This window comes from Anopheles moucheti, chromosome 3 (genome assembly GCF_943734755.1).
Source record: "Anopheles moucheti chromosome 3, idAnoMoucSN_F20_07, whole genome shotgun sequence".
NCBI lineage: Eukaryota > Metazoa > Arthropoda > Insecta > Diptera > Culicidae > Anopheles > Anopheles moucheti.
This window is the reverse complement of record NC_069141.1, coordinates 25,174,683-25,200,738: the sequence shown is the minus strand read 5'-3', so window position 1 is coordinate 25,200,738 and position 26,056 is coordinate 25,174,683. Positions and strand designations below refer to the sequence as shown.

General features: G+C 43.3%; 2 protein-coding genes across 3 annotated transcripts in view; both read right to left on the bottom strand.

Moving 5' to 3' along the window:
- Positions 1-798: 798 nt before the first annotated feature.
- On the bottom strand, positions 799-9,979 carry LOC128305051 (uncharacterized). 2 transcript variants are annotated; one of them, XM_053042334.1, is made up of 8 exons: positions 9,752-9,979; positions 5,503-5,819; positions 4,817-4,895; positions 4,616-4,730; positions 4,315-4,549; positions 3,772-4,145; positions 2,536-2,863; positions 799-2,474 (listed from the first exon to the last, which is right to left on the bottom strand). In XM_053042334.1, exons 2-8 carry the CDS (start codon positions 5,611-5,613, stop codon positions 2,250-2,252), a joined length of 1,467 nt encoding a protein of 488 aa, XP_052898294.1. In that variant the 5' UTR covers positions 5,614-5,819; positions 9,752-9,979; the 3' UTR covers positions 799-2,249. The 2 variants fall into 2 exon arrangements, with proteins under 2 accessions (XP_052898294.1, XP_052898295.1); XM_053042335.1 differs by having other exon boundaries at positions 3,772-3,983.
- An 11,342-nt stretch (positions 9,980-21,321) lies between these two features.
- LOC128305049 (venom dipeptidyl peptidase 4) overlaps positions 21,322-26,056 on the bottom strand; it is a 75,555-nt gene continuing 70,820 nt past the window's right edge. Inside the window, exons 11-16 of the mRNA XM_053042333.1 lie at positions 25,083-25,197; positions 24,352-24,966; positions 23,750-24,102; positions 23,558-23,676; positions 22,958-23,143; positions 21,322-21,372 (exon numbers count right to left, since the gene is read on the bottom strand). Coding sequence (XP_052898293.1) covers positions 21,322-21,372; positions 22,958-23,143; positions 23,558-23,676; positions 23,750-24,102; positions 24,352-24,966; positions 25,083-25,197 — 1,439 coding nt within the window. The remainder of the gene's footprint in view (positions 21,373-22,957; positions 23,144-23,557; positions 23,677-23,749; positions 24,103-24,351; positions 24,967-25,082; positions 25,198-26,056) is intronic.

Here is a 26,056-nt window from a genome sequence, read left to right as displayed (position 1 = left end):
AACTTTGATAAATTGCATATCTTGATCCCAATCCGATCCGCCTAACGTTACCCGACAGGCGAACTGAGAAGACACTAGTGAAATATACTTAATTTTTAATACATCTTAACCCTCTCATTGTTCTTTCATTGTTGTATTTCTTCACACGATACCTTTGGATGAATGTTTTTATTTTTGGAAGGCACTTTCTGACCGATATTCTACATCATTGGAACTTTTGAAAGATAGAATATTTTCAAATGGTGTAAGGAATTTTAAATAAATTCTTCATGGACCTGATTTCCAAGGAATACCTTCATGAGCTGGAGGACATAAAGTGCATGTTTGTTGTTAGCGTTCAGTGTACAGCAGAATTCGTTATTCAAGAATGACCAAGATATTATTTATCAGCATCATTAGTAGTAGATGGTTGTTCGTACTGTTGAAGAATAATGCCCTCTTCGTCTAAGTATATTTTGAATCACTTCGGGAGCACGGTGAGGTCCCTTTGTCATCTCGGTCGTCCTCTTTAGATGCACTGTTGCTGTCATACTGAACTGAAAAAGGCTCGTTGTTCTGATCTTTCTACTGAAGGGAGAATAAAAGATAAAACACATATTGGCTGTTGATAGGAGGTACTCGAAGTGCTTCATGAAGTTCTTTACTTCGATGAGGAGCCTCGAGAGTAGTTGTTTGACTCTTTTCGTGATGATTGTTTCAATTGAGTCGATAAAGGTATCGAATTTACTCTGTGTATAATAGCATAGCTACAAAAGACTTTGCATATTCATCAGAAAGGTACAGAGCCCACACTTGTTTCGCGTAGCAGATAATATATTTTCCATTTTTTTGTTTGTTTTTGTTGATACAACTTGGTAATAAACTATAGCATTAATTGATTTGTCAATTTTCACATATAAAAAAAAAACAAACAAACTTACAATTCTCCTAACGATTAAGTGGGTTTGTAGTAAATGATGCAAAGAATTTCACTTTTGACTTTTTTGGACTAAATATTGTTTGAATAAATTATCCCTGTCCGACTAACATAACGCCACTATGCATTAGCGTTACAGCTCGTATTACGGAGGTAACTGAACAAAACACGGTTAAAAAATTGTCTTCCTTTCGTTCGTACGCATCTGATTGGCGGTACAGGCTGATAAGCTGGTACGATAAGCTGTTGCAGTGGCGGTTGGTGTTATGCATCGATGTGCAGCCCTCCATTCACTGCTGCACACGACTAGTGACTAGGATTATGCTTGTGCCCTTTATGTTTCGCGATGCGTTTGCCTGCATCCCGTTCAATTAGCATGGTTGCCTAATTTTAACCACTGTGTGATCGTCTTCCTTTTTTGTTGGCTTGTTTCTTGTTTCTTGTTTCTGTGTTTGGGTTTACGCGATCACACGGCTGGATGGCACTGACGTTAGGATTGTTACGAATGCGACAATGAAACCATTCAACAAACGCAACATGAGTTGCGTACAGGAGTTAATTTTTGCACAGCAATACACAAACCTAAGAATGGCGATTTGGAAATCAATCGTTTCGTAATTGGTTGATAAAGAAAAGGAATCATAATCGCCATTTGAGGAGAATAACAAAATCCTTTCGAGCAATAAATAAGGTTGATAAATAATGGCGGCAGCAGAGGTGAGTGCCTGAAATAAATTCCGATCGAATTAAGATGAGCAAACATACACATGAAGGGATCGTCCCTGATCGTCGTTTAGCGCTTCGCTAGAATGGTTAAATAATTTCATGCTTTAATTTGTTTGTTTTGTGACTTAAGCTTCTTCTTTTTTTAGTGGATTTTCACCATCTTGATGGAATGTAGTCTGATCGCTTCGTTAGGTTTGGTTTTTTCCACCCTGTTACTTTCTTTTTCTCTCTCCTTCTCTCTTTTTCTCTCTCTCTCTCTTTCTCTCTCTCTCTCTCTCTCGAACGTTTCGAATAAAGTGATCGTATGCACTCCCAGTGCTTGTTGGGTTTTTTTTTTTGTGTTGGTTAGCAAAAGTTTACTATCAATTCTTTGTTCCGTTCGATTCGTCTTGTTCGTTCGCGACGGCCCGCGGCCGTACCCTACTCAGTGGCGCTACCAGACTTGCAGTCCATCAAAAAAATAAAATAAAAAAAAACATAAAAACTCAAAAAACGCATTTAAATGTAAACAGCCCGTTTACCCGTGGGCCATGGGTCGTTTTGGTTTTGGGGATCGTTTCCGATCGTCGGTGCTGCGTTGTAGTAGTTGGTAGTAGTCGGCGATCGGTTACTTGGAGGAGGGATAATAGTAGAGGACAGTGTTTCCGGGTAGCTGCCAGTGGGACGCCTGCAGCTCGATCAGTTGCAGCAGTGTGCGCCGGATCGCTGGTGCTGATGCGGCGGAGTTGAGGAACGCATCGCGAACACCGGCCAGCAGGGACTCGAGCTGCTGCGGCAGGTGCGTCTCCAGATCGCGCCCAATACAGGTCAGCACAAAGAACAAACATTCGATCTACAAACAGTAACATCGCAGTGATAAGAAGGATGGGGGACGAAACCCTTGTGTACATTACCTCGGACAGTGACCGGACCGGTGGTTGTACGCAATCTTCGCAGCACTTGCCGAGGACGGTAAGAAGCACCAGCGGAGGCGGGACACCGTCACACTCGGTGCGAAGTTGCAGCTGACGCCGCTTCAGCTGGCAGAACATCTCCGTGAGGAACGCCATGAACGAGGTGAACCGTGGACGGGATGGGTTCTTCGAGTTTTGCATCGCGCCGAGCACCTTGTCCCGCTCCTGGTACCACTGGCGGCAGGTGTTGAGCAGTGCCTCGAGAAATGTTTCCTTTTTCTCCTTTGCAATGATTGAAATGCACAGGCGCGATATGGGTAAGGAGTAGCTGGAATAATGGAAGTGAAGCTTTACTATTTTGGTTGTACATGAAGTACATTGACAGTGTGCCGGGAAAAAATGTGATGTTGTTTACTTGAAGTTCACTTGAAGTGATCGGAAGTGCAGTTAAGTTTTGGATTGATTTAAAAAGGGTTTGACCCTACTGCTAAAGTTCTTTATCACTTCCTGAAGGAATAAGTCAGCACAGCAGTTTCAAGTTCGTGTTGTGAAAATCGTGAGAAGCAATTCTTCTTCTTCTTCTCTCTCTCTCTCTCTCTCTCTCTCTCTTTCTCTCTCTCTTTTTATCCTTATTTTTCTTCACGCTTTTCTCTTCATGCCGGCCATTTCTGGCGTACAGGACTTATTTTATCATGTAGCCGGATAGTAAAGTCCTTTGCTACCGGGGATTGATCCGGATGGGATTTTGGTCCGGTCCTTTCGTATGAAGACCCACGCCGCTACCATTATGCCACCGGGTAGCCCGTTAGAAGTAATTGCAATACTTGAAACACAAAACGTCCAGGACGTCTGGAGGTTGAACGACTGCACTTTGTGGGAGGATCACTTAAGAAACTCCAATCACTCCAGGATCACTTGAATATCCTCTGATCCTCTGATCTTTTGATGTCTAATGTGAAGCCACTTGCTCTTTAAAATCGAAGATGTACCTCACTATCGGAGTTTATCAAAGTACTTGATTGCCCTATATTCTCTGTATCTTTGGCGATAATTTTTCAAGTAAGAATATCTTATCCTAGACTGTAAAAGGCCCCCAAAGAGATGGAGAATCTTTCATATTCCAGGTGTACTTCAGCTTTGTGTCTGTTACACTACATCACTTATAATTCCGCCTAATATGTCGTAGGATTTTTTTTAATTGACAATAGAAAAGAATAAACCCTCTCCGTTCCTTACCGACGTCCATCGACGGCACGATGAAGCAGCTGTGCGGCGAGATCCATCAAACAGCGCGCATTCAGCTGGTTCGGATCCTCGATCGCCCGGTTGATGGCGGCTTGCACCTCCGGCGAGAACATACCGATATCGCTTCCTTCCGACCCGATGCCTAGCCCGAGGCTGGCCAACCCGCGGGTCAACGTATCCGCCGACGAAAGGGACTTCGAGCGCTGCAAAGGGGCCAGATTCAATTGCGTGTTGTTATTGTGGTTGGCACCGCCCGCAGCGGCACTGCTGTTGATGGTGGTGGCATGTGGCGTGTTGCTGCTGTGTGCGTGTGCTGTTGCGTGAAGCATCGGTTCCGGCGCGAACTTAACGCGTGGCCCGCTGGACTGCGAAGGATGAAGAGACACGGTGCGGTCGACATGGAAGGGCAGAGACGACATTTACGTTTTACAGTAAGCGATGCAGTAATGATGGGCTGTAATGAGAGCGTCGCTCCTAGGTCCGGGAGGCTGTCCCGTCGTGCCACGGTTCCCAGCTTAGGAGGAATGGACTTACGTGAAGAATGTTGCTGCTAGAGGGTGAATTTACCAGCGGCATGTGTGACGGTTGCAGCTGCACACCGACGTGGTGGAGTGGCGCATGGTTGGGCATCATTAGCGATCCCCTCGGGACGGGACTGCCGATGCTACCGAGCTGCAGTGCGTGATGCTGCCGACCGTGCATACCACCCAACGGCATCGCGACACTTGACTTCGAGTGCTGCAGGGAGCTGCTGTAGATGTTCAGCGACCTGCACCAGCGGAGGATCGCATTAGTTGTTTGAGAGGAAAAAGTTTTCCTTCATCCGCCCGCTTACCTTGAGCTTTGCAATGGAAACCGATGGTCGTTAAGGGGAAGGTTATTCATCTGAAATTCCTGCGCGTGCACGTTCAGCTTGTTGTTCATGCCCGACAGCCCGTCCAGGCGACCCTCTAACCACCCCCCGAAGAAAAGGATAGCAAAGGGGCAAAGAGGTTAGAATTTTACTGCCGAATTGTAATGCTTGAATGAAACCTACCGCGCAGTTGCTGTTGGGCATGCTGGTGGGCCTGACTTTGGGTGAATGCCAAACTGCGCCGTTTGTTGCTATTATTGATCTGCCAGATGTGAGTAAAAGATCGGGTTAACACATGATTGTTTTGCCTCAATGCGTGAAATTTCATTTTTGCATTAAATTTTAATCAAGCTACATTGATATTGATTTACTATTAAAAAATTGATATCAGAGTTAGATTAATTGAACAGCTAATTAGTAAACGTAACAAAACATGTTCAGAAATGGAATGATGGTATATGGAAGTGATCGAGGAAAGAGTCTATTAAGCAATGTGCCATCGCATTAACAAGTCATGATAAGTTAAAAGATTGTTAATAAGTATTATTTTTTAACTACCCAAAGCTAGAAAAAGTTATAAAAATCAAATACATATATTAATAAATTAATGCTGGTGCCATTGTCCCAGAAAGCAGTTGTCCAAGCAATATCAAACAATAATCTCTAATTTAGTCTGCCGAAAACATATTAGAATAAGGTTTTACCTCGAATAGTTGCTAAATAGCCAATTTTGATAAGATTGCAGAGCAAGTAGAAACCCGATTGGAAAGGAAAGTAAAATTTTGTTAACATAATCTTAAAAGACATTTGAGCTAGACAGGGTTTAGCACATTTGCTTTCCTCTCGAACGGAAACTAGGCTTATCGTACCTGGTGGCTGGAGGTGCGTATAAAACTTCGCTCTCGTGAAATACCCGGCGAAATATAGTCCTGAATTTTGACACTCTTTTTCGTCGACGTATTTTCGTTCTGTTCGGCCATTGCTGGTGTCTACCTCGTCCTCGGGACGCTGTTGATGGCGTGCGTGCGTGGGATAAGACTTCTTGGTCTGTTGTCTCCTTTACTGGGAAGTGTTCTTCAGCACTGTTTATCGTCACTGATATCGGATGCACACGATTCAAGTGTGTTGCGATCAAACCAATGGAAGGCACATCATTTCGTTTGGGTTTGTTCGGTTCAAGTTACAGCTGTTGAAGTGAAAGGATAAGGCTAAAGGTTACTGGGAAAGTTGTTCGTTGGGCAATGGAAACGACTCGTAAAATCATAATATTTCAATATGTAAAAAGCACATTATTGCACTCGCATTGTTTTTCAATGTTGGCTTAAACTTAAAAGGAACTATTAGCTCTTCCTGCTTAGATAGTATAAACAATGCACGGATCTTGGTCCGAATCCGTGTATGGGCGTGCGGTATGCTTGGTAGACAATTCATAAGCAAATGCCTCATTCATCTAGATGTTTATTATTCATGCTTAGCTACACCCTGCTGCAGTCGCTCATGTCTTCACGTCAAAGCGCAACGTCGAACCGTCGAAGAGAGACGATTACCATACGGGCGAGAAATCAAACGGGGCGTTAGCTTTCCGACCGCCCAATGACTGGTAAGGCCGGTTGCGCCTCCCGTTACGCTCTGTCGCGATCGCGATCGTGAACGTTACGTCATCGGTGGTGTACGTCCGTCCGGAAACAGAAATAAATATTATTCAAAAATATTCTCGGCCGCTTCTCGCGCACGGTTTGTTTTCTGTTCTTCCTGTACGGCCACTGTGCACGATGCGTGCACGGTATGAGCGCGCGTCTGTGTGTGCGTTCATGCGCACGTCAATCGTTTTTACGCCAGAGTGTCCATTGCAACATACGCTTGGACGCACTGCTGGTGGCGAATTTCGCATCGGTCTCCCTGGCGTGGTTGAACTTGAATTGTTTGTGACCCCAGAATCATCATCCGTTCATTTGAGTCAGACAGAGGGTAGAGTTTTAACGTTGCACCCGTTGGCTTATTAAAGTGCAAGTGCATCATACACGTAGGGTAACGATTGCAAATCGGGAAGCAAGACACATCTACAGCGTGAAGGTCGGTTTGTACGTAATTCGGTACCGGTGGGGTGAGTTGAGCTTGCAGCAACTAGTAAACATTTTCACCTGTTCGTAGGTGTTAAGAGAGTTATGTTAAGTTAATTCAAGGTGATCGAGGTGTCGCAATAAAAAAAAACCGATGCGCCGATTGACAGGGTATCATTGTTTGCATTATTTGCATATGAGTGGGATGCTTTGGAATAGCTGGAACCTGCTTGCCTATCGCTTTAATGTGAATAGTTTATTTAATCAAAATTAGGACCGGTTTTCGCGACATTATAAACATGATTGCCATTGTAGAAAAGAAGCTAAAACATTTTATATAAAGTATAATTAAACTGGCTTAATACTCTTAATAATAGCATGAATCTCTTCAGGGGGTGTTAATTTGAATGATTTTAATTGTTGAATAATAATGTGACACAGAACTGAAATAGACAAATACTAAACTGAGGTTTCTATAGTCATAAAACTTGATAAAAGGGCGCAAAGATTTATCAAATAACTGTTAAAGTTTCTAAAAATTGAGCCACTAAGAAAATATAAAAAAACAAAGACGAAAACGTTAGAAAAAGGAAAAAGAGAAATAATAAGAGAACAGATAAAATAACGAAATAAGGAAGGCAATGAAAAGCAAAGATGAAATACTAGAATGAAACAAACAAAAAAGAAAGGAAAAATATTCTTTATATGTCTTCTCCTTTCCTAATTCGTTATTTTATCTGTTCTTTTATTCTTTCTTTTTCAACTTTTTCTTCCTTGTTATTCAATTTTCTTATTGTTTCTACTATAAAAATAAAACTCGGTAATATAGAAAAAAGAGCATACCAAGAAAGAAGAAAGATAAATTTTTAAAGAAATGCTGAGTCTTATGCGAAGCAGATTTTTGTTATTAGTTTTTTTACCTTCCCATTTTTCTTCTTTAGGAACATAGGATTATTTTTCTATTCTTTACTTCTTTTTTGCTTGATGTCCTTATACAGTTGCAAAATGCTTATCTAAAGTAATATTATTTGTTGGATTTTTTCTACTTCTGATCTCATATTTTTTGTGAAAATTCCATAATCTCAGAGGTTAATGGGGATTAAATTCTAATTCATTTCCGTAAGACATTAGAGCCACTACCACTGATCCACTGGTTTTGGTTTTGTTTAAATAAATTCAAGGAACCACCTATGAAATTAAATTCAAATTTCAAACCATTTAAAACAAGCTAAAATTAAAAGATGTTTTTTAATGGTCTTAATTCCGTATCGTTTAAAATTTCATTAATTACACAATTCGTTCCGTTCATCTGGCACGTGGCGCACTAGCCTAGGGCTACCATTTTATAAACAAACTATTTGTCGAAATCCCGAACAGATCCATCGTGGTGCATTTGTGACTGTCAAAACAAAAAAGCGTTTCCACCATTGCCACCGGGCATCGGTGCATCGCCATTAGGATGCACCGCAGTACCAGTTCCACGGGACGGGATCACACATCAGTAGCCGTTTGTTTACACGCACCGAGGTTTTACAACTTCGATCGAAACACACTGCACCACCACCCACACGGTTTATGTACGGTACACGATACGACCTGAACGCCGAGAGACAGCAATTTGTTGTTTTAATACAGAGCTTCACTGTAACACTCTTTCGGTTTTGTTCTCTTCTTCCTTCCGATCCGTGCCGGAGATCTAGCACGACTTTCAAGAGCAACCACAAACCACTGGAACACACCACTGGGGCAGTGATATGTTGATCTTAATTAAATCCACTTTTCAACGCATCTACGCCTCACGAGTGAAGTCGCTCCACGCAAGACAGTTTCGGGTCGGCAAGAATCAAGACCAGTTGCCGGTCGTGTGCACTAGGCGTCTAACAGCAACAGCATCGGTTTCGGTTCGATCGACCGATGACATCACCGCAGATTGCCAGCAGCTGATCGTGTGCCCGTCTGGATAGAGCGATCGCGACCCGTGTGTGGGTGGGACGGGGTTACCGTAAGGGTTGGTCGCGAGTTTAGAGAGCGTGCGCGTGCTGCGTTTGATGAAAGTTTACCAGCGCACCAACTGTATCGATGTACGCCGTCCAAAACAGATCGATTTTCTAAAACTTCCAAACAAAAAAACCCGACACCCGGCATTGCTGCTGCTGCTGCATGAATGGTGTACATGTTCATCGCAAACATGCCCCAGCCCCGGCTTTGCGCCGTGCCGTCGCATCCGTCGACGGGTGCGCGGGGTTTATTATTAGCCGACTGACCGTGCCAGAACTCGCCGATGTGTATTTTGGTTTAGATGTTTTCGTATTAGGCGACGATACGGGTGCGTCACCAGAAGGGGTAGCAAATTGTTCGTTTAAATAAAACGCCAACACCAACACATCGCAGCCACTCGCACCAGTGCTGCACCGTTATCTCATGCACGGGCGTAGTGCAACTGTCATCTTGTTTAATTATCGCAGCTAGATACCAACGATAAAGCTTGATCGCGTTATGAGTCGGGAGCGATCGGGGCAAAGAATTCGGCACACCATCACATTCGCATGTGCTCTGTCGGGGCACATCGAGCAAACGGTGCGCGTTTGATTCATCTCACGGAAATATCTCACTCGCGCTGGCTGAATGATGGTGACCGTGTCACTCACGACGTACACCGCTGATTGGGCCCGATGGCAAATAGTTAAGGCATGGAATTATTCACTTCATGTAATATGGCGTCCCATAACCGCCATAGGCGTTTTCTGCGGTGACATGTATGCGTGCGCCTGGTAGCTCGTGAGCAACACTCGTCATCACACAGGCATTTGCGCTCTCGCCATTTTCTCCTCCATACACGGTCGAATAAAATGGATAGTAAAATTCACGCACCACTTCAATCTGATCAATTAAAAACCTCAATGCATGCACTCTTTTCGTACCACCTCAAAACTAATGACGACATTTCCCGCAAGGTAGCTCAACCATTTTCGTTACGCGAATTTTCTTCTGCTCACCACTCACTCAACAAAAACCACACCAAGCGGGAAATTCGCTTCGCGTAAGGGTTCACGCTTACCGAGCTAACGCACACGCAGCTTCCACTAACTACGGCAAGGGATGACGGGATTTTTCCTTCAGCCCCTCTTTAATGACACCGCACGGAGTGATCTTCAGCAAAACTGATCGGGCAGGGATGGTCGCGCGCACCTCGCTCGTGTGTGAACGACGGTGGTGACGGATTTGGTTATTTCTTTTTCGGAACAGTGTGTGTATCGTGTCGGAGTGGTGTCGAGTTTCTGAGCCGGTCCGTTTCGATCGCGGATCGTCGAAGGTGCCTGCGATGCTCGGCTTCGAATGGATGTCGCGCACGCTCTCGTGCTCTTAGAACCGTGCGGCCTAGACTAGATGTTGATGGGAGTTCTGACCGAACGGTGAGAGTGGCTAATGCGATTGGCGCAGTGAGCACTTCAATGCGTTTCTTGGAGCATTTTAAACTATCATTCTTCAAAACGAAAAGATCCAACAAAATAACTACACATAAGCCGACAATGCGTTATATCACTAATCGTTATATTATAAACGATTTTCTATCGCCTCCGTCTTGCCACAACCGAAAAGGTGACATTTATTGCACGAGAATTGACGGTCGCCGGATGTGAGAATATGTTTTGCTCACATTGTGTTTTATTCTCATCGGTTCTAGCGCGTTGCTTTTGTGCTCTTTTCGTTCTCTTGCTTGAGGTTATTTTCGCGCATCTTAGCTGGCCATGCAATGCCATGTCTCGTGGAAGAGCTCGCACAGCTTTTGCATGTGCGGTAGGGGACGTTGGACGTTCTACGGCTGTAGACGTTGAGTAACCGATGACTAATCAAGCGTGTTGACAATCGGTTGGGGTGTGCTCGCCCTCTCGATATCATGTTGAATATTCTTTACCGTGTTTGTTTTAAAAAGCATCGTATCAGAAAATGTTTGATTGCAGTTTGATTTTTGCAATACGAAAGGGTTTGTAATAAATATTAAATTAATAAATAAATAAATAAGAGGAGCGGCCCGGTGGCATGATGGTAGCGGTGCCGGTCTTCACACGAACGGCCCGGACCAAAATCCCATCCGGACCAATCCCCCGTAGCAAGGACTGACTATCCGGCTACGTGGTAAAATAAGTCGATATGGCCAGGCCGTTCTAACAAAAAAAAAAAAAAATAAATGAATAAATAAATAAGGAAATAAATAAATATATAAATAAATAAATAAATAAATAAATAAATAAATAAATAAATAAATAAATAAATAAATAAATAAAAAAAATAAATAAATAAAAAAAATAAATAAATAAATACATTAATAAAGACATAAATTAATAATCGTATAAAGAAATAAATAACCAAACCAAAGAAAATAAATAAGTAAAGAGATATATAAATAAATGATTCAATTGATAAATATATAAACAAGTATATAAATGAAATAACCCATTACTTAATTCGACGACAAAACTACTAGGATATTAAATCTCCTTAACTCCCTGGCGATCGTCGCTATCAATTGTAATTTCTGTGAGGTCTCTTCACTGTCAGAGTCTCCAGGAAACAGGTACAGGCAGTCCCCGAGATACGCTATTATAGCGTATCTCGAATTTCCGCGTAAATCGAATCCGTTAGTAAAATAGTTTATACTTCAAAGTTAGAAAGACGACTCTCTTCTCTGCACTTAAATTAATGAGAAAATCACTTGTCTTTTTGCTAGAAGACTTTAAAATAAAGTAAAAACAATTGTTTCATTTATTTTAGACTTTTTTAGATTTTTGTTTAGATTTTGATCTATAACTAAGATATCAGATTTACAAAAATCGCCTGTCTGTACTTTGATTTGTTACCTTAATCCAGAATTCAATTTTAAGGCTTCGCGATCTACGTCGCGTACTTAGTCAATCAGTCGGAGTCGCTTCGTATGGCACTTTACGAACTGGAGAGTCTGTCTCCATGCTTTATCTTCTTTGCGAATGTTAAACGGATCGTATCTAAAATCTATCTCGTATCAATTGAGTTCGAACTATAGGCTGAGATAGCTATCCACCATGGTCATCATTAATTGCACTTTTTTACTAAAGATTCAACAAGCGCTAGATACTTACCCCTATTTGCATGTTGTTGTCATAACCCAAAAGACACGTACCGTGTGTCATTGAATTGTCCGATGAACCCTTAAATAGAAGATCAAACGTGACCAACGTTTGCAATGAATGTACCTATTAGAATCATTGGTAGACCAACACATCAACAGAACATGCAACTGAAAGGGTGATCCTCAAAAGAATGGAAACCAATCCAATCCACCGTATCAGCCGTTAATGTGTTGACGAAGGAAAAGAAATACGCAAAAACCATTCGCCATGAATTTAAAATATCTTTCTTTATTGAACTCGCGCAATTAGTATCCAGTTTGCTTGTGTTTGGTTGTTGTTCTGGTTTTGCTATCTCACTTTGCTTAACGCCAATCTAGCGGGCCGTTCCCGACATTGCGGTGTGTTTTTCTTTGCTTTACGCTTTTTTTTTCTTTCAGTGATATCATAATAACTTACAACTTACTGGCTTTTGCTTTCTGAGTAACAGTTTCAGGCTATCGAGACTTGAAATGGGACTTGTTTTGTAAATACTTAACCATTCTGGTTGTGTGTGTTTTTTTTTGTTGGAGTAGTTTTGTATGTTGTTGTTGCAGCATTATTTGCCTTTGATTTTGTGTTGCTGTTTTCTTTTCGTTTTTTTTTTGGTATAGTTTTGCTTATTCGTTTCGGTTTCGCCGCTCATAGTACTTCCCCTTTCCTTCAACTTCGTCCTTGCTATAGCGTTAATTCGAAACCGAAGGTAAAATGTATATACTAAGTTTTGTTCTCTTATGGGTTTTTGTTTCATAAACATTTTGTTGACATGTTTCTTCTTCGTATTTAGCATTTCCGCTTATAGTCAGCTTACTACTTTAGTTGTTTGCTTTACGTTTGAATTATTTCCTTGGGTCTGTTTTACTCGTTAAATAGCGACTTATGCAGAACGTTCTATTTTAGTCCAGTTGATGAGTGTAAGGATGTCCGCTCGCTCTATGTACAGTTCATGCTATCCACCGCGTTGTAAAGGTGGTCCTCTGTTTGAGCATTCGTGATTTTCGAATTGGGTAGAGTTCATAATTCATAACTTTTATCTACTTAGTACCGAATGCAGCGGATGGATAGAACGCAGGCTACGCTGATATGAGTGGACGAACAGTTCACCAAAACATTGCCAAAACCGGGCAAACGGTAAGTTATTGCGTCATTATCGAAACGGTTAAATTCGAAACGGTCCCCGAAACAAAAACACGCTATTGGGAGTAGGAGTATTGCGAAGAATGCATAACAGTATACGCCCTATGGTCGGGTCGAATGGTCTCACAATTCCAACTACGGGTAGGGTTTGGAAAAGTTCTCACCTAGGCGAACATTGAGGATACCTTCACTTGAAAATGGAACAATACGCTCCAGCTACTTTCACTATTTTTGCAATGAAGTTTATATGTGTAATATTCTGCTTTTTTAATCCAACGCACCAACGTTTTCAAACGCTCCAGAACAGTGATGTGGCTGTGTAGGTGTAGGTGTTGTTCGGTTTGTACATACTGTTTGTTTAATTACCCAACGTTTGACCACCGCCACTGTTTTATCGGTAAAAATTAATTTAATTATATTTGCTCAATTTCTGCTATCGTTATTAATAATTCCCTTATTTAGTACGTTCTACACTGTTGATTACGGTGGATGAGTAAAGTGTGCCTCACGCTCACGGCTCTCTCCAAAACGGGGTCGTTCTCATTATGTTATAAGGTTGTCTCTCGGTATAGAGCGTAATTTAAAAGGCAAACGGTACGAAAGTCTAGGACCTTCTTCCTAGGAATGAAGATCCATATTATTGCTAGAGTGATTTGTTTTTTTTGGGGTTTCATTTTTCATTCATCTCCATACTATCACGAATCGGGAAGAGGGATGTAAAGATGAAGGTAACGTTTCCTATACGCCTACGACGGGGTTCGAGAACGAGCACAGAGCGTGGAATTGCATTTGATTTCACGCAAGCGTGTTTAAGTAGTGTGTAATACGTTCACTGATTTTTGTTATTATGTTACACGAGTTTTGCTTTTGTTAATTTAAATGTATGTCTATTTGTTTTTCTTTTTACATTTTAAAACAATAAATACCACCACATTTGTCTGGAAAAATGGGTTTTCCTCCAACTTGTCTGTATTCCGCATGGTGACTTGGATGCAACTATCACGACGCGCGTTCTGTGTACACATGCAATGTTGGGTGCAATAGTTGGGTCTTACTTGTGTGCAAGCTAAGCTTTTGAATTCGTTCAACGGTCGTTTTGCTTTCGTTTTTTAATGTTGCACTTTCCCATGCTGTTTTCCCAATATGCATTGTTCACCAAACAGCGGTCGTGTATGACGTCACGTCCTCCCAATCGCATCCGGTCCAGGTTTTTGTTCTCTTTGGTTTCGTTTTAATGATATCTTTATATTTCTCCCGTTTAGAATTGTTCTGTTGCACGCTGATGGAAAGAAAAACACGGGGCGCACACCTTTGCATCGGACCTTTGTTAGTCCTGCGCAGCGTCCTTTCGTTCATCAATCGTTTTGATCGCTTAACAAAAACAAACCCCAATCCGTAAAAAGAAAAAAATAACATTATGATGTATATTAACGTTCTTAACTATCAAAAGATTGCATTTCCCTTTTATACTTGTTTGCTTTGTACAGAAGATGCGCATCGAACTGCATTTTTGTTATTCGTGATTGGACGCTTTAAAACAGGGAAATGTGGCTATTTTTAATTCAATTTAATTGAGTTGACAAATGTCGCTAAACAAAACTCCATATCATCTTGGATGCTTTTCTTACCGTACTAGGAACACAAACGTAGCTTAATTAGAGAACAAAAAAGCCAATAAGCTTTCATTGATTTGATCATTTTGACAGATGGCTGTAGGACGAAAAAAAAGGATATATGTCTATGCGAGGAAGGTTCTACCTATATACACCATTACCCACTCTTGTTTTACTCCTTGATGCGGCTCATGCGTGTGGCTCAAACGAATAAGATGCAAACACTTGAAGAAGAACATCGAAGGCAGCTACTTAACGACTACGCACACCAAAAAACACACCACACATATTCAAGGACGCGTCCGCTTTGCGTCCTGCTACATGGAAACAGAAGCCCGTGTTTAACCGAACGCACTGCGCTCGTGGTGCTTCCTAAGACCCCGGCACTCAGGGTTCAAACATCAAACACTAGCCTGGTACTATAAGAAACTCGAGCATTTTCTTTTGGTTTTTGCTAATTGTACATGCAACTTACAGTACTACAGCAGCTTAGTATAATTAATTTGGTTAATTTGTTTTGTTTTTTTCTTCTGTCCCACACTATGGGTACACTGTATGCTACAAGTTTTAAACTCCGATTTCTTTTTTTTTCAACAATTTTTTACTTTTGCTTTGTTTGGACCCTTAATTTATTATGTTCCTATTCGCTACCCACTATTCGATCGTTACGGAGCGGTTTTTTTTGTAAGGTCAAGAAGAGGAGCGCTTATTGCTAGAGGTCTTATAATTATTGTATTATCGGTTTTGCTTTGTTTAATTGCTAGTAATGTTTATTTTGTTTTTTTTTGTTGCAAACTCTAAACCAGTATCACATCAAGCACAGTAAACGATCTAAAGGAAAGGAGTGAGTTCCGTTTCAATGGCAGTATTCGTGCCGAAGAAAACGAAATCGGAGAAAGTGTGTTGTGTGTATATATAGAGGAGTATTATTGCGGTTCTCTACTTATTAACATTTTAATACCCGATCTTGGATAACGCAAGCCAGGAAACAGAGTGGATAGGAGAGTGGTTGTAAAGGTTAAGAATAAGAGATGCCATGGTTGAGATCTTTTCCTTACAAAACCTTTTGCCCGATCGGTTTTTACAATATAGTGACTCATAGTTAATGTTCTTGTTGCATCATCATATTACCCGCAGGTTTTCTGCCAGAACACTACGTAAGTGTGTTGAATGCAATGATTGCCTATCAAACCTATCGGGAAGCGGAAAACGTGCCTACTAGTATCACTGATATGGTTGAGAGTAGTGGAACAATACGCGAATGGGACGAGTTTGAAAGTGTATGAGAAGGAAGGTAAAGGTTTTCGGTGCTGAAATGATATCGTTAAAGCAACTCATAGACATCTTTAGAACCTTTAGACACCATAGAGAATAGGACAAAACAAACCCCCTCACAGCAAGGTATAACTTTACTCGTTACAATTATTTCAATCTCGATCGACTAATCAATCTGTCATAACCGAGCGTTATGAGTAATGTGAGGCGCTGAGCGTATCGCATCAGGGAAAAGGCATTAGAAATAAACGGGTCGTAACATTCAGCAACAGCACACAGACAGGAAACAATGTGTCTTACGTAGTAAACCATCCAAAAAGCATGATTTGTAAAAGCCGCTTGGGAAGGAGCTCAGACCCCATCCCCATTCAAAAAGTTCGTTAAAAAGGTAGAAGAAAAGTACCCCTTTTGCGCGTCCGGGAGGGGGGTTGAGGGCAATTTATTTACGCAACAAACATCGGCCTGTGAGCGTTATTCATTTGCTTCATTTTGCTGCATACCATCAGCGCGTGATTAATGTTGGTTGGTCAAAATTGTTTCCGAAAGTACAATGATAGCCCACATCCTTACAAATCGGAGGAGCATGACTGTTTTGTGTATCTCTATTTTTCTTTCCCTCCCCCTTGGCGAAGCACCCGCTCAAACCGGGACGCAAACGCATGATATATGTGAAATAATGTGGCAGTATTGTGTGAGCACTGTATGCTACCGCTAATGGAATATGCCGTGCCGTGAAGCAAAGGTAAAACTCATCCTTTTTGGAAAGGCTTTCACCGAAATGGAGGATGTTTTTGGCCTGGGAAGTTTCATGCGCGGGATAATGATTTCCACGCATCATCGTGTGTGTATATGTTTTTTTTATCCTTCCTCTCAATTTCCCTTCGAAAATTCGTAACGGTATTAAAAAGGAAGGCAAAACAAGAGAAAAAAAACCGGCGTGGATCAAATCCCGCACACATGATGGAGACGCCTGGTGGCGGTTAAATTTTGTGTTTGAACTTCACATCACATCCTTTCGTGGAGGGGGTTCTCCCGACCTTTCACGGTTTGCCGGGATTGTTTGTAATCTGGGCAACCCGTAGGCTTCCATAGTATTGTTTCTTGAACGCACACTTACACCTACACACGGTTACAGGGTGTTTCTGTCTGTGTGTGCGTGCGCGCATAGGCGCTGCCATTGAGGCAGATGATAATACCAGCAGAACCGGTTGAAGTTTTGTTTTACTTTTGATGATTTACACTGAAGTGCGATCCTCGCGCCGGTCATGCTGGAAGGCTGCAAGGTAAATAATAAAGCATCCAAACACGCATCGGGATTTGACGATCCGTCTTCGGGTGATGGGACCGAGGGGTTTTATGGTTGGGTCGTAAAAATGTTTCGTCATACACACTGCCGGGAGGATGGTTTTGAATTTACCTTTTTCCATGTAGTTGTAGGAAATAACTAATAATTTATTATATTCGCTCGTAAATAAGGGTATGGTTTTTAGCTTTGGCAACATATTTGCTTCGGTAATATTTAAAAAAAATTAAAAACTTTATCCGACGGTTTGTCGTGAAGATGGCAATACCTCATGTTACCTCATGCGTAAAATTGTTTCATCGCACACAGCCCAAAACCAAAATCTTTCCTGCATTATCGTGAAAATGGATGAGGTTTTAATTTTGCATTAAAAAAAACCTCCGCTCGGTTTCGGTCGATCTACGCTGTAATGAAAATGGCGTCAAACGGTATATGCCTCATGTGTTTGGAGTGATTTTAAAAGTGCGTCACGGTCAGAGACTACCATCAATCGTCTACCAGCAACGAGACACAGCCCCTTTCGTGTTGTCACCACACATACACACACACACACACAGACAAGCCTTGTAATATTGGGTGGTCGAGCGAATGTCGAGCCTGCCACATGTAACGCTCCAAGCGTTCAACAGCGTTCGCATAAATTCAAATAACGCAGTCGAGATAAAAAAGGGAAACAAGGAGAAAACGAGTAATAACACAACCTAACCTCGGGATTGGTGTGTTGGTGTCGCTCTAGGGAAGAGCTTTGCGTTTAATCTACCTCCGCGTTCGATTGGTAACGTACCGTACCGGGGCGTTACATCCATCCTCCCCCCGGTAGTCGTCGGAATGTTTGGAGTTTGGAGAAATTGGCAATTGTGGCACACACCACTACACGGTGCCGGTTGTGCGGTTTGCCAAATGTATGAAATCGAGCGGAATCATAATCGTAAATTAATTTAACACCCATGAAATCTGTGTCCTCCGAACGTCGCCCCGGTACTGGGGGGTTCGGAGAAAATTGGATCCTCGCTTTCATCCTGGGGAAACCGCAAAACCCATCGCTGCCCTTGGCAAAGTGTCCTTTTCTCAACAGATGGTTGCTGCCGGGCTGCCCGGATGGTTGGGCTACAGGAACGCGCAAGGATTTGGTTCCGGTGCCTACGCTAGCATGAGTTGTTGCCACCGGGTGGTTTTTCCCGTGATGATACCATCGGAGTGTTAATTAAATTTAAAACAACGTAACACAACGTGCCGTACCCCAAAAAGGGGGTAAAACGCTTTTCCTTCACCGTTCGGGTACCGAGATGGTAATGTGTGCAAATAGCAAACAGAAAAAAAGTGGAAGTTGATTCGGGTGCCTCGGGGTGTCGAGTGTGTTGTTTTCGCCCGAATAATACTGTAGGGACCGCTGTCCTAGGTTACGATAGATGGGCACGATTAGGACTTTGGACGTTCGCATAGGCTTGATTCGTGTTTGTTCCGTTGTGACGCAATGGCGAATGTGCGATTGGAAGGAATGGAAAGAGGCGAAAGCTTATCTGGCTGCGGTAGAGATAACAATTTACAATTATTTGCTTGCACGGTAAACAACAGTGCATGGGATTGTTTGATATGGCTTTTGTTCTAATGTTATTGCTTTAGATGTTGAGCTAGGATGTGATTAAAACTCAAAAACGGTGTGAGGATGTGTTCAGTTTGTTTTTTAAAATACTAGATTGAGGAAAAAGAAACTTATTTGAGGTGATCGATATTTCGATATTTGACAAAACCGTCGTCGAGAATGTCGATAAAAACAAAGTAGTCGCAGCATCAGATAGGAGCTAAAGTTCGACTGTAAAACGATTTTAAAACACTTACACGAGGTTGAACTATGAAAAATGTTCGATGTGCTCGGGTGCTACAACAGTTTTCATAAAAAAATGAATTAATCTGTAATGTCATTCAAGACAACTAAAATTGACACATTTTAATTTTGAGGATGACTTAGGATTAAAAATGGATGAAACACAACAGTATTATAGGAAAATAATTATGATGAAGCAATAAAACAATCATAATCATACCATAAATACGTGCAGGAAGGTATATGGCCTATGTTATGAGTTGTTGCCAGAAGCTCAAGAAGCGACAAGAAGCCAAAGTAATAAGATTTCTTTTTCCCCAGTCTAATATTAAAATATTTTAACAATTACCTCTAAACAATAATGACCGACAGAAGCGACCTCGGTGCATGGAAAAGTATCTCCATCTCACCGAAATGAACTGCATAAGAATCGGGATATCTCTCGTTATCTCGTTTAGATAAATTTACAAACACCACTAATGCATCCACATCACCTCCCATCAACCTGTGGCGCACACCTCTGTACACTTCTTGCCAGTATAATAACGCCCAAGACGCCATCTTTCTTTGCTAGCTTAAACCCCACCGTAACGTAACGGTGTAACGCTGCTGCTTATTAATTGTTATTGCACGTGTTTGTGTGTTCTTTTAGACCGCATCCTCGGGGTCATACGCGTTGGTCGCACTATCACACGTTCGTTTTGCTCTATGTACAGTATTGTTTCTTTTTGTTTTATTATCAACAAGGAAAATAGAACGATAAAGTGAGAGAAAGAGCGTAAGAGAGGGTTTCGAAGGGGTTTTTAAGGGTTCGATTACCCACGAGTCGCCGAGTAGGGGGGGCCTTTTTATTTTTGCACGGTGTTTCTTTGCCAACTGGGCAATTAAAAAAAAAAAAATTGAGTCCGCGCTTTCATGTGGACGCAAGTACTGTAATACGTTGACCCCTTACCTGGTGGCTTAACAAGGGCTTATTAAGGTGGCCGTTGGCTTTACGCACATATTTGAATTAGTGGTTTTGTTTCGTAAATAAACGCCGATCGATCGAACATTGCTCGCTTCTGCATGAATCGTTTAAGTGTTTCACAACCATATTTTTTGCCCGTTCTCGCTCAGCTTCAGTTACTTTGCAAGGGGTTTGTTTTTTTTGCTCCACCTTTCGCTTCTTTTCTCTCTTAGTGCGTTCATATTATTGTATCGGTATTGTTACATTTTTCAATTAGCAATGCACACCTCCGTTTCTATTACGGTACAGATTTGGAGTGTTGTTCTTTCTCCCCAGTCGGCACGGTAGACAATTAAAGTCGTACCGTGCAAACTCGTCAACCCCCGGTATTGAAGCGCAAAAACGTGCCAACCGCCGACTACTGTGCGAGTTCCTTTCAAATATGTGCCTCCGTGTGTCATGGGACCCGTGCCGTCCCCCTATTCTGCAACGGGGCCGCGCGTACTAATGTTGCTCGCGTACTGTTTGCGTACCGTCTGTGACGGTGTGCTTTGTGGTGCTCGTGTATAATGCTGGAAATGGACGTACCACGAGCAGTTTTTAATGATGCAGTGTATTTGCTCAGCGAAGTGAATGGAAATGGTGTTTGAATTTTGACACAGCGCCGGCGAAAGGATGTTGAACGCCCGGCCAGACCAAACACTCCGCATGGGCTTTCCCTATAGCATCTCTTCTCCGCTTTCTGTGTGCTTGCGTGTGTACGACAGCACGTGCGAGTGGGAGCGAGAGAGCGGAGGGAGAGAGCGAGATTGGGTGTTGAAAATCCTACTTCAGATACTACGCAGAAATTGGCTCAACTACAAGTTTGTGTGTAACGTATTGTTTCCTATTTGTTATTTCGATTCCTTTCTTTACTTTCACTAGTGTGTTTGTGTTTGGTTTTTGCACACGCCTGAATCTTCTGCTCTGGTTGAGGAGCTGGGGATGCCTTGTCCGAGGGTACCACATCCCGACGGTGACGATGGGGATGCTTGTTGTTGGTACGGCAGATCGATCAGGGTTGATCCGGATGGTCGGTGTTGCAGAGGCGTTGTGGTAGGCGCTCGAGTAAAAAATTACTCGCACACCAAAGAAAGACTCCGCACCAAGAATCACCAAGGATTCATCATGTACGACTGTTCTACAGCACCGATTTTTTTTTGCCGCTCCACTTGGATGTCCTTGGTTGTTGTAGCCATCGTTTCTTTGTACCATTTCCGGCACCAAGGATCCGATTTTGCGCCAGTGAGAAGTAAAGAAAGGAAAAGGTTTTGCTAGAGAAGAGTGAGAAACTTTTACATGAAACTTGAAGCTGAATCAGTAGCACCGAAGTAATCAAGCAAATATTAATCACTGGAGCCACCATTTCCCAGACCAGGCTTTACATCCAGTGGTACCTAGAAGCAAAAAAAAGCAAAAATACACGACATGAGAAACGGAGAGTGAGAAGATCAAGTACACGCTAGTCGTAAAGAAAAAGACCAACACCGAAGCAAAAACAAAGGGATATTCTTGACGGAAGCAAGTAGGCGAGGAAAAGGCGTACCCGGAAAAACGAACCACCCAACGAACTTGTCAGAATAGTGCTTTTTTTGGGGGGGGGATTGGGGGTTGTTCGATAAAGCAGAATGGTGTGACCGTTGAGGGCAACTGTCGTTGAAATGATGCGATGTCAGTTTATTAGAGCGGGCGGGTCAACTTTGCGGGCAAAAATGGCTTAATTTATCAGCATGTTTGCTCGATATCGATCAACCAAAGGCGGTTGCCGTCAGGCATTGGGGTGTCCTCTACAGACCGACTCCTACCGAAATGCTTCCATTCCAACCTGCAGACAAAAGGGAGGGTTGCGCAAGTGTGAGCACATTATTATTAATGAAACAACTGGCAGGAGACTCGACGCTGGAGCCAAGCAACTGAAGTTCGCCGGAGCACAGCAAAACCCGAGCTTTCACGGGGAAAAGTTTAACTTTCGAAGGAAGTCGTCGCGCGAGCACCCGCTTGTGTGTGTGTGGTAAGATCCGGAGTTGGGGAAAAATAAACCTTTATTTACTCTGTCTTGTACGCGGCACGATACGGAACGGTTTCGCATCGTATGGAGTTGCGATTTTGAATGTTAATTAAGGTATCCAAAACTCATGGTTGCCCATGCTCCAACGACCAGCGTTAGGGGGGTGCTTACGTGACAAACAACAAGGCGGCTTTCACCGGTCCGGGGGTTTTATGCAGTTTGATCGGTTTGATTGAAAATAATTTATGCATTTACACATTACATGGGGAGCGTTTTTGTGAAATTAATGTCCAAAGTTGTACCATGGAAGGACCGCTCCCATTTGCGTTACGGTGGATTTAATGGAAGGATAAATAGGGGAGCAGATTAGGAATAAATGTTTTAATAACTGGTCAACTTGTTGGTGTTGGGTTATTGTTGATATTGCTTTCGTTTGGGTATCGTTATTATAAATACGTGATTGACCTTGAAATAGCAAGCCTTGAGAACTTGTTCGAAACGAAGTGTTGCAAATCAAAATGGACAAATCTGCATCTTTATTGATATTCCGAAAAGGATTCCGTTGGAAGTATTATGGCAAAGCGCAGAAAGTCCTGCTGCTTTGCTAATCAAAAGCGAAACAATAATGTTTCGCGGTTTTTACTACGGCAAGTAAAGCCAAACTTCTTACATTCACAAATAGCGCAGAGTCATTTACAATTCAGATGGCGCCTGTATACGCCCGTACAACCATCGGCCAAAGTCTCGTGAACGCTCGTAAAGTGTACGGCGTTGAGCATCAATTTACCGCTGTTAAGAATAGTAAAGCCTCCGATGCTTCACCACCACAGCCCAGCCTTCAGTCCGGCCTTGGTGCCCATTAATCGCGCACCAGCGCGGTAACACCGGGCACCGGGAGGTTTTTCGTAAAAGATTTATCCGGGGCACTTTCCACTCAATCTCGGCAGCAACACCCCCCCACCTGGCTAACTTACCAGCTTCCGGAAACAGTCCTCGAGGAAGAGCGTCATCGAGCGGTAGAGGTGCTTCTTCACGCCGGCCAGATTGTGGCCCTCATCCGGGTATATCAGCTGCTTGAACAGTGCGCCCTTGCTGGAGAGCGCCTTCGAAAACACCATACTCTGCTGGAAGTGCACATTATCGTCCGCTGTACCGTGAACCTGCGGAATGGTATGAGTCGAATGGGTGAAGAAAGGCGAAGAAATGGTTGATTAAATGTAATGGCAGCGGTTTGGTGCGCCTTTTGCTGTGTCCGGGGGGCGGGGAGAGGGGGGGAGGTTTGGAAAACATAAATTTGCCCGAGCGATGACGGCATGAAGAAAGGCATTTTGCCGAGTCGCTTCTCTCGTTCGCCAAACACCCGTGGCGGGTGTTGTCGTCGAACCCTCGGGCGGCCGTTAGTGGCGAACGTTCGATGAAGGATTGCGGATTCCTTTCCCGGTGTGGTTGATAGCGCCCCGTAATCTAGCACGCTCTATGGCTGCAATCGATCCTTTCCATTTTGTTGGGAGCCTTTTTGTTGCTTTCCTGCTGTAATATCTAATGCCTAATGGACGTCGAGCGGAGTCGCTTACCATGAGAAACTGCTTGTCCCGCAGTTTTTCCGCGTGCTTCGACAGATCACTATCCTCGTAGCCCTTGTAGTTGTCCGTTACGTTCGGCATGCCCATGTACCGTTCGGTGTACGTGGAATCTGGAAGTGGAAGGAAGACGATGCGATATGAGTTATGAGTCGGTGGTTTGGTGTAAAGCCGGGTCGTCCGTACCGTAAAGCTTCCAGTTGGTGACGGGAGCGACACTAATGCCACACTGGAACAGGCTGGTAGGGCTGGCCATCGCAAGTGCCGCCGTGTATCCACCGTAGCTCCAGCCCCAAATGCCGACCCGTCGCTTGTCGACAAAGTGTAAACTGTCGCGCAGATATTCGGCCACCTCGAGCTGATCGGACACCTCGACCGTGCCGAGCCTTCGGTAGACTTCGTGCAGCAGCTGATAGCCCTGGCCGCTCGATCCTCGGCCATCAATTTGCGTCACGATGTAGTCCTTCGTGCCAGCGAGATAGGTGTTCCAATCGACACGCCACTTGTCCGTCACCAGTTGCGTACCGGGTCCGGAGTATCTGCCGAATAGACGAGCACGTCATGGATGATGGATGGATGTCTTAAGAGTTCGTTTAAAAAAGTCTCTTTCAGGTCATTATGTGAAGAATTTCACTACTCTTAGACAATCGAATATTGGGTTCGTAGATTCACAAAATTGGATAATAATGATGAAGAACTTTTCCTCACTACTTTAAGACCTCAAGGAATCTTCAGAACTAAATGGAAGATTGAAAGAATTTCATAGAGATATTATCAGATTTACTTACACGTGCACTATCATCGGATAACGTGTGATCTCATCCTCCCGCAGTCCGGGCGGCAGGAAGAGTCGCACCTGTGCATGATATCCGCCCGATATCATCACCGGGAAGGACTTAACCTGCGGCAGTGCAATTTTGCTGATACGCTCCGCCAGCGCCGTATTGTTTTGCAGGTAGTACAGCACCTGCGTTGGGCTCTTGACAATGTCGGGCACAATACGATAGATGGCGCTGAACGGTACAATCGGGCCGAGACATTCGATCAGCGCGTACTCGCTATTGCTCGGCGCAAAGATGGCCGTAAAGTACTGACAGGGCATCGGGGGCATCGGGGCCACCACGTCCGGTTCGGAGGGTTTTCGCTTCCGCTTCGAGGGCGGCGTTGTCATCGGCACCTCCACGTACTCCTCCTCCTCATCCTCTATGTCTTCCCAATCGTCGTTCCACTGTTGCTGCACACGGTTCGACGCCTTGATGGTGACGTGCGCATGCGAGTTGTGCTGATGGCTACAGGTGAGACAACGCGGCGGTCTGGGCGATGTACCCTGCTTGGGTGGCAGGGACGACGCCCGGTACAGATGCTGCTGGGCGGGGGAGTGCTCCGGGATGCCGAGGTAGTATCTATAGGAAGGAAGTGGCCGTGCAAGTGGAGAAAATAAATAAAACCGTTCATAAATTACACCGAACCGCTCCCATCCCGCAACTGCGGCAGTTTTAGCGGAGTTCGGACAACTTACACGAAGTTATTCGCCTGATCCCAGTGGAGAATTTTATTAACCTCGAACCGGCCATGCGTCAACGGTATGATGCGTTTTTTGCCAATGTGTACGTGGACCAGATGCCGAAAGTGTCCTGCGGCAGGAAACGGAAGCAGCACGGGCAGGGTAGAGGGAGAATATCACATGTACAAGGATAATGGAGTGGCTGAATAATGAGGCTAAATCCTCGAGGAAACTTCGAGAGCCGGAACCGAAACGGATCAAACGGAACATCCATCTTCGGTTCGTTCGTATGTGCGAAAGAAAGGTTGCGTGTGTGTTTATATTGGGATGTTTTTACTTTTATTTGCAGTCCACCAGTCGAACCTGAGTGAATGATGTGCCTGTCCGGTAAAGGAAAACGTATGGCTTCTATGGTACACCGGGGCTAAGTGTATGCATTTGCGGTACAAATTGGCAAGATGACATATCTTTGGCATTAGTGTGTACAACGGCAATGCATTTAGAGGGTAGTTGTCCTGTAGCAATGGATGGCTCGTCAGAAGCATCATTTAGACTTCATTGGTAATATCTGATTCTTAAATATTCTTTTGTATAAATTCAGCCTAACAAGGTGACTGCAAATGTGTTATTTAATGAATATTATTTACTATTAGATTACATATTTAAAAATATTTTTAAATAAACTAATTATGTCAGGTATAGGTTTGAAATTTTGAGGATAAACTTACTTAATTAAACTTAAATGAAAAGCGGTTGTAAACGGTTTAGTCTATTTTATAAGCAAGAACGAAATTACTGTAACTGAGCTAACATACAAATTAGTACACAGCTCCGGAAAGTCATGAATTATGCAAAAAGCTTAAATAATTAATACACACACGAGCTTCCGTAGAGTATCGGAAGCGAGCGGACTCTCATCCGCTAAAGGGATCTGGTGTCTTAACATCCGGTAACATCCGGTTCGTGGTGTGGTAAAAGAAAAGCTCACA